Source organism: Ovis aries, chromosome 24 (genome assembly GCF_016772045.2).
Source record: "Ovis aries strain OAR_USU_Benz2616 breed Rambouillet chromosome 24, ARS-UI_Ramb_v3.0, whole genome shotgun sequence".
NCBI lineage: Eukaryota > Metazoa > Chordata > Mammalia > Artiodactyla > Bovidae > Ovis > Ovis aries.
In genome coordinates this window covers 41,762,486-41,771,187 of record NC_056077.1, presented here as the reverse complement: position 1 = coordinate 41,771,187, position 8,702 = coordinate 41,762,486, and the positions used below count along the sequence as shown (strand labels likewise).

The following is an 8,702-nucleotide window of genomic DNA, read 5'->3' as shown; positions in this document are numbered from 1 at the left end:
ACACCCTCCGCTGTGCCCTGCCCAGGGCTGGGGCCGGCAGTCCTTCCCGCCCACCACCCACCTGGCTGCCCCGGCCCCCACCCCCGGCGCGGGTCTTGCTGGGCCAGTTTGACCGCTGTGGCTCTGGGCCCTGCGTCTGCCCGGCCCGTCCGTGTGGCCGGGGGTCTGAGGCCCGCTTTGCGTGCGGCGAGGGTTGAGGGGGTGACGGGGCCTCTGACCCCCGGAGCTCCCCACCCGGCCCTGCTCTGCTCATGCTGCCCCATTTCCCTGTCTTCTGCCCCTTCTGCCCTCAACTGTCAAGGAGCCGCGCCTCCCGGGGCTCCGGCACCGCCCCCGTCTCGCAGTCCATGTAGAATGTGCCCTCCTGATGTCCCTGGTGCCCACAGGAAGCCGGGCCTGCCCCCTGCTCTCCAGCTGTGGCTGTGAAAGCCGGCAGCGCACTCACCGTCCACGCCACTCAGCCAGCTCTGAGCGCGTTCTCGCGGACCCAGCCATCACCCTCGTCCCCTGCCCAGCACCCCCTCCTGATCTCCAGTTACCTTCCAAGGCGCGAAACAGAACGGCTGACGCCAGCTTATCCAGCTGGGCCCGCGCCCGCTGCCTCATTCCGTGGGCTGTCTGTCATAACTGGTTCAGGGGGATCCAGGGCGCCATCAAACCCCGGACATGCTGCTTGTATGGATAACCGAGGATGACCGCCAAGGGACCCACTTGCCCTTGACTCAGCTGGGGCTGCAGGCCCGCATCCACTCAGGAAAAGGCAGCAAGCGGAGCGCGTGGACTTCCGTGCTTGCAGCTCAGCAGCAGGGGTGTCCTCACCACCCCACCCCACCCCACGTCCACCCCACACCGTGCGTCCACACAGACCACACCGCGCGTCCACCCCACATTGCGCTGGTCCAAGGGCACGGCCTTGAACAAGGGCGCTTCCTGCACCTGTTGGCGTTGCAGGGGCTGGCACACCGACCCCGCATGTGTTACCCGCATTCGGCCATAAATCGCCGGGAGCTGTACTTACAGCTCGATTGTGGGTGAAGCTCCATGTGCAGCCTTTCCATCAAAAGGAGCAACAATTTCCACGAAGCCGACAGCCCTGCCTGCGGAAAGCGCGGCTTTAAGGGCCTTTTTATTGGAGCGTGTATCTCTCCTCCTGAAATACAGCAGCTGCGAGCAGAGCACCGGGGAAGGCAAGGGCCAAGCGCCTTCTCACACGAGCCGCTCGTCTTGATTTACAAGGCAGAGCAGAGCAGCGAGGCGCTGGCTTCAGTGACGGAAGTCTTTGCTCTCGATAGCTACCAGACAGCTTTGGGCAGCTGTAAGTGCCACTTGGGACAGTGCTGGGGACCCTGGTTTCGATTATACGTCAGCCGTCCCCCCACATTCCAGGCGGGCAGCTGTGGGACAGCACAGACGACAGGCTCAAGTGTGTTGCCTCCTGGGGGCGGTCCCCTGGGGGTCTGAGCAATTTGCCCCGTCCTGCTGAGCCTTGATTGCCTCCACTGCCCACCTGCCTCTTAACGCAGTCACCAGGCCTCGGTCAGATGGCAGGGGCGCCGCCAGGGTTTGGCGTGCAGGAGGCCTCCGCACAAGGCTGCACTGGAGCCCTGCACGCAGAGCACGGAGGGACGTCCGCCTTCAGCGTCGACTAGGATGGCCTGTCCCTTAGAAAAGGGACCAGGGAGTGCCAGCGTGGGGCTGGGGCCGGGTAAACAGTGTGGAAGAGTGAAAGTTGCTTGGTTACGTCCAACTGTGTGACCCCACGGACTGGAGCCCGCCAGGCTCCTCTGTCCATGGACTTCTCCAGGCAAGAGTAGTGGAGCGGGTAGCCTTTCGCTTCTCCAGGGGATCTTCCCAACCCAGGGATCAAGCTCTGGTCTCCTGCATCGCAGGCAGCTTATTTACCAGCTGAGCTACTAGGAAAGCCAGTGCGGCTCATCCAAGGAGTGTCCGGGAGGGGCCTGGGGACGGGTGAAGGGCGTGGCCTCAGGGCCCCCTGCTTGCTTCAAACCCTAGCCTTGCCGCTTGGTGGCAGCGTGCCTCCGTTTCAACTGCCGTGTAGACCTCATGGGGTGGGCGGGAGGATTAAATGTTACCAGGACTGAAGGGTGAGCCCAGAGCTCACCAACGGGCAGCGTGAGCCGGACCTCTCATACATTTAGGGGCCGAGTCGGAAAACCAAAGCTGCCAATCGCCTTGGCCCCAGGCTGGAGCCTGACCCGAGGTTCAGGCTCCTGGCTGGACAAGCAGGAGAAGCACGTTTCCGGACGCGTCTGATGCCCAGATGACAAGCGTGCTAATTACAGGCTGATACGGATCGAGGCGGCTCTGGCCCAGCAGAGCTCGCGTTGCCCCGAGTGCCCGGCCAGGGGCTGGTTCTCCGGGAGCCGTCGCCCCCCACCATTCCCAGGCCCTGCTGACCCCCAGCACCTCTCTTCTCCTCAGGTGCGTGTCCCCACACCTGCTGTGACCTGTGTCGCCCCTCGGGTCCTCTCGTGGGTGGACAGGCCTTCCCCTTCTCCAACTGGCCAGCTGCTTTCAGGCTTTTAAAGTGACCGTGCAGGCCCTCCAAGAGCAGACGCCGGGCAGGGTCTTCTCAGGAGAAAGGCCGGGGCTGAGAGCGAGCAGCAGGGAGGTGGGACCCGGAGCCCCCACCAGATGTAGCCGCCGAAGAGCCCTGAGCTGCCCGGCATGGATCTGCCTGTTTCCCCTGGTGGGGGCCTGGCTTCCGGATCCCTCAAGCTCCCCACACAGGGGCATCTGCACCGCTCCAGAAGTCTGCTGGACCTTTGTATGACTGCCCGGCCCTCCTGACACAGGTCACCGGGTTACCCCACAGCTGGTGTGTGCCTGCGGGTTTACCCGATGGTCCCAAGGGGCTGTGGACGTGCCTCCCCAGGGGCCCCAGCATCTGCTGAGGGAACGAGCCTTTGAACACGGCTGTCCTGTCCCATGCTCAGCAACCCCACCCGAGTCCTTCTCAGACCAGCAGCGTGGTCTCACCATCACCATCACCAGTCCTCAGCAGCCCCTAAAGTCCCAGTTTGCACTTCTGCCCCCCGGCCACCCCCATAAGCACCAGCGCCTGTGGGGGGATGCGCCTCTACCCTCCACCTTTAAGCACACGGCTCTGGAGGCTAGGGTGCCAGCCCATCAGGAGGCTGTGAGCCGCGTCTGGGCAGCGGAAGGATCAGAAAAGCCAGGGGAAGAGGAGGAGGAGGAGGGAGGGGCAGAGTCAGCTCCTGGAACCATCTCACCACATGAACCTCAGATCGAGCTTTTGCCAAATAGGTTTTCCTTCCCTCGGCTGTTCACTGAAGTGAACGCGTATCGAGTGCTTGACGTTTCTCAGCATCGTTAAGAAGAACGGTGAGGTATTTGGGGATATGCATTTATTTTTAATAATAAAAGAAATCCCCCAACAACTGAGGGCCGTGACTCAGTTCTCACGCGCGAGGGGCTCTCTGGACCTGGGGAGGATGCACAACCGCCTCAGGACACGCTTCCTGTCCTCCCTCCACAGGGGCCGTCCGCCTCCAAACCAACGTCAGCCTGAGGCGTCTGTGTTTCTTCCAGCTCCAAGGGCCACAGCCAGAGAGCGCCTCCTCCTAACTAAAGGAGCGCCTTCAGAGCCTCGAGGTGTCTGAGCTGCCGCAGGGCCCTCCCGGACGGCAGGGGTGGCCACTCCAGCGTCACCACACCTGGCACGTCTGGATCACCTCCTTCAGGCCCTTCACCGCCTCCATGCTCTTGTCCTTCATGGCCAGGGCGAGGAGAACGGCTCTGTTTCCAGCTTCTTGAGAAACAAACGCCACCAGGTTCTTTGCGAAGACATGGACGAGGGGCTGACGAGGGCAAGGGGAGAAGACCACTTTAACTGCCTTCACCCAGTACCTCTCAGGAGCCCAGGCCAGCTTCCCGGCTCCTCTCTCTCCTGGTTATCTCTACTGAAAGGGCCGTGAGAGTCCACAGAGGGAAACCCTGTCAGACCTCACAGATGATCTTTCCAGAACAGGGCAGAACAGGAACTCATTACCATGAGGCTTACGTTACAGAATCAGTGCCTCTGTGCATCTGTCTGATAAAATGCCGACGGGCTGCACGCAGCAGGCGGACACCCTCAAATTATCTGGGGGCCCCGCACAGTGCTGCCCTGGGCTGAGGTGGCGGGGGACGGGGGCTGTGCTTGCCTCCAGACGCTCCCCATCCTGACAAAGTACGGGCACGGGGAGCCCTTCCCAACCACATTACCTCATCCTTCCCGAGGAGGACTTTAGTGGTCAGCACAGGCTTGCCGATGTCGCCAGTCACGCTGCTGGGTTCCAGGGAGACCAAGGTACCCATCTTCCCCAGCTGGGTCACCACCACCAGGATGTGACTGCTGAAGGCTGTGCAGACCACCTGGGTGGGGACTCCACACACCACTGCAGTCTTCTGCTTGGATGTCAACAATGGTTTACCTTCCATGGCTGAGTCTGCTCAATGGCACCTTTCATTTATGTTAAGGAAAAAAACAGAAAAGGAAATCAGTCAATGGCAGATAGCCTGGGAGCTCCAGAATAAACACTATTTGGTATCAAAAGAGAAACACAAGTTGGCCCATTCACAAGCCTGTCTGTTCGCCCACACAGGCTTTATTCGCCCGGAACTTTCTGGATTCACTCAGACACACACAGGCTGGATGTCAAAGTACGCTTCTCCCTGAGGAGGCAGACGAGGACAATCCCTCCCCGCGCGGGGGCCCCACCCCACCCCGAGGGCCCTCCCTGAGTCCCGGGGCCCGCCCTCGCAGGGGAGTGGGCGCCGCAGACTCGGAAACCCGGCAGAGCAGGGCCGCGCCTCCGCCGCCCCTCCGGTCCGCCCACTAATCGTTTTAATCGTTTTCTGCGTTTTGAGAAACCGTCGGTCCCACAGAAGCAGCAGCAAAACCACCACAGCGCGGGGAAGAGGGCGGGGGCCGGGCGGCGCCCCCGGGGGCGCCCAGCCCCTCCGCCCGGCTCCAGCCGCGCGGGACGCCCACTACCCCGCCACCCGCCATGCCGCCCGCGCTCACCGCGCCGCGCCCGGAAGTGACGCACGCAGGCCCCGCGGGCCCGCCCCGGCAGGCCCCGCCCCGCGAGCGCCGAGCCCTCCCCCGCCGGAAGTGCAGCCTGGGGACTTCCGGCTCCTGCTGCGGCCTCGGGACTCTGCGCTGTGGGGTTCCGCGCCGCCGCGCGGGAAGGGCTGGGCGCCATGTTTGCGGAAAGAGGCTGCAGCACCAACCCGTGGGCCTCTCGGCCCCTGGCCCTCAGGCGAGGGGCGCCTGACTTCTCCAGAAGGGCGTCCTCGCGCCCTCCTGAGGGAGACCCTGCAGCTCTGTGGTTGAGGAGCCTCAGAAACGGGGTTTCTGGCCCTTGGCCATGGGTTCCAGGACCTTCAGGGAAACACGGGGAGCTGAGAGAGAAGCAGGGCCGGACGCCAGTTTAAGCACCGAAAACGTCCCAGTCAGGACCCTTGATGGAGGGCGCAAGAGACCTCAGTGTGGGGCCCTCTGGGTTCATCCCAAATGCCTGTTGACTGAAAAAAAACACACGACCTAAAAGTCGGGAGTTATGTTTTATTCCTTGGACAAAACTGAGGACTTGAGCCCAGGACGCAGCATCCCAGATAACTGAGGGACTGCCCCGAAGAGGTAAGGGAGGAGCCAGGGTGTATAAGGTTTTTGCAACAAAGACCGGGTAGTCCGAAAGTCAGAAGATTGCTTAATAAAGGAAAACCAGGCATCTCCAGGAATTCAGCGCTTTCCCACGTTCCTTTGATGTGCACCTCAGCTTCCTGGGGTGCCTTCTCGTGCTTTCTCACCCCGAGTCCCCTCAGGGTGCACCGTCGGGCAACTGTGATGTGACGGCTTGTAGGTGGCAGCATTCTTTGCTTACTGATACAGCACGTGACGTTTTTCACTTAGAGCAGCAGGAACCAGTGGGGATTTACAGCCAAAGATCAGGACAGAGTCAGTGGGTGGGAAATTACTAAGGGAAAGGGGGGTGGGGGGTTTCTAGGCAGGAAAACCCAGGAGAACTCCTGCTGGAGGCAGGCCAGGGACGCTTCAGACCACCTGGGGGACGGTGGGGGATGAGGAACTGGTTAGACTTTGGCGGTTACCAGACATGCAGGATCGGGGGTCACAGAAGTCCAGAAGTGAGCGCCTAGTTGGGAAAGAGTTCAGAGGGCTTCCCTGGTGGGCCAGTGGCTGACACCATGCTCCCAGCGCAGGGTTCCGTTCCTGGTCGGGGAACTAAGGCCCCACATGCCGCGTGGTGCAACCAAAAGCGGTTTGCTGCAATCTCTGACTTTCGAATATCTCAGTTCCCACGTCTGCTGCATTGGAGGTGCGGAGTCTTAACCACTGGGCCTCTAGGGAGCTCCCTGACTAAGGCCGGTGAACCCCTCTAGGTGGCTCCAGGAGCCTCTACCCTTGAAAGCCCCTCCGGGCCAGCCGTCCACGGCCGAGGGGATGGTGACAGCTGGCGTTAATCTGGCACGTAGTGTGTGCCAGGAGCTGTGCCACGTGCTTTCCGACAGTGACGCGTCCAACCTCAACCCCGCTGAGTAGACACGTTACCATCCCCGTTGTAGAGACCGTATGTTCAGGCTCGCAGGACTTGCCCCAGGTCACAAAGCTGAGAGGGGCGGGATCTGGGCTTCCGAAACTTACTCTTGATTACTGGTCTCCTGATGCGCACGCCCAGGTAAAGGGGCAGAGCGGGGGCAGTGCTGTCCTGCAGCAGGATGACTTCTGGTCCCCCCAGGGGTCTTAGAGCCCCCCACCCCCACCCCCACATGCATCTCTCTCTCTCTGAGCTGAAGTGATGTTGGCAGAGGTGGGGGGTCTTGTGCTGACTCTGCAGTAATCAGAGTCTTGAGCCTCTCGCTGAAGAGATGAACACCCCCTCAGAAACCTGTCCGGCTTCCTGACAGCCTTTCAAGGAAGGCTCCCCCCGGCCTGGTCTGTCCACATCACTTAACCCCTCAGGAAGCCCTGTTGTCATGTCCAGCTCTCTGCAACCCCGTGGACTAGCCCAGTAGACTCCTCTGTCCATGGGATTTCCCAGGCAAGAATACCAGAGTGAGTTGTCATTTCCTCCTCCAGGGGATCTTCCTGACCCAGGGATTGGAACTGTGCCTTCTGCCTTAGCAGGCAGATTCTTTACCGCTGAACCACCTGGGAAGCCCTGGCTGGCACCCTCCTATCCTTACTGCTTTTTCTCAGGGTTTAATAACTCCGTGCACAATCCAGGTTATGTCAAATGAAACTTGCTCCGTGCACAGTGATTTCTGGTGGCATGAAAGCAAAAGGCTTGCCTGCAAAACATGATCAAGACAGACATAGAAGTGAAGAGAAACCTTGTATTTTGAGCTTTTTTGCAGCCAGTTCACCAAGGGAAAGATTAGGAGTTTCATGGTTCGAATATTCAAAAGAAGAGGCATACAGTTTCTCAGGAGGGTCTAGGTTTTTGTTGGCTCTAAATTTAAAAACCCATCCATCCGCACATGCCTTAAAAGCCAATTGCCAATGTATTGCCGTGTGAAACCTGTAAAAGGTTCATTTACTTTTATTTACCAATTCATGCATTCTCTCTCTCAAGGCAAATAGGTACAAGAAATCTGACCCCCTGAAAAAAAACCCCACCCAAAACAAAACAACCCCATGAGTCTGGAATAAGCTTATCGCTTTTATTAAAGAGATGCTGAAGAACAAAGTAGATAGTTTTTTTAAAGACTCTTTTTGATGACCGTTTTCTAAGTCTCTGTTGAATTTGTTGTGATATCACTTCCGTTTTATGTCTTGGATTTTTGGCGGTGAGGCTTGTGGGATCTTAGCTTCCTGACCAGGGATAGAACCCACAGCCCCTGTGCTGGAAGGTGGGAACCCACAGCCCCCGTGCTGGAAGGTGAGCTCTTATTCTCACTGGACTGCGAGGGAGGTCCCTAAGCTGGATACTGTTTTTATGATGGTGTCTTTGGTTTAGATCTTTGGTGAAGACTGAGCGTGGAGGACACATGAGGTGAGAGCCGTCCCAGACTGCGGCGATGGCCGTCAAGGCGGGGGGCTTCCTGGTGGCCTGAGTGGGTGTGTGAGCAGAATTTACAGTTACAATATCGGAGCGGGAGGTCACCGCCTGCCCTCGACTGCTTGAGTGCAAGATGAGACTCGAACTGGAAAGAAAGATCCACCCTTAGGTGAACTCACTGGAAATGGGGGTGACGCAGTAATGAGGTCAGTGGGGCAGAAGAGTTTGAGAATTTACCTTGGAAAAAAAGGAGGGGGAGTGTCTTGAATGTGTCTTGCATTCAAGGACATTTAGGTTCTTACTGCAGTGATAAGCTGTAGAGCCAGCGAAGGATCCGCTAGGTGCTGGTTTGGCAGGTCATACTTTTTCCAACAAATTGAACGCTTGCTCTCCACGTCCTCCTCCACGTCGTGTATGGTTTTCTCAGCTCTGTCATAAAAACCGTCAGTTGTGCTGAGATACACAGGCTCGCCATCCGTTTCCCCAGGAGCCTCTCCTAGCCCTTTGCTGTTCACGTCACTCACAGTGGGAGCCCCAGCCCGACACCAGCTCTGTCAGTTCCCTGGGCCTCAGGGAAGTCAGGCCCTCCCACACTTGCCAATGGCTTTGGGCCAGGTCTGAACATCCCTCAGCATTTCGTTTATGGACTTTCTG

The 8,702-nt window shown here is 59.1% G+C and overlaps 1 protein-coding gene across 1 annotated transcript; it reads right to left on the bottom strand.

Moving 5' to 3' along the window:
- Nucleotides 1–3,372: 3,372 nt before the first annotated feature.
- Nucleotides 3,373–5,058, bottom strand: PSMG3 (proteasome assembly chaperone 3). The gene is made up of 2 exons (XM_004021069.5): nucleotides 4,249–5,058; nucleotides 3,373–3,842 (listed from the first exon to the last, which is right to left on the bottom strand). The coding sequence occupies exons 1-2, from the start codon at nucleotides 4,462–4,464 to the stop codon at nucleotides 3,690–3,692; spliced, it is 369 nt and encodes a 122-aa protein (XP_004021118.1). The 5' UTR covers nucleotides 4,465–5,058; the 3' UTR covers nucleotides 3,373–3,689.
- Between the last annotated feature and the right edge of the window lie 3,644 nt (nucleotides 5,059–8,702).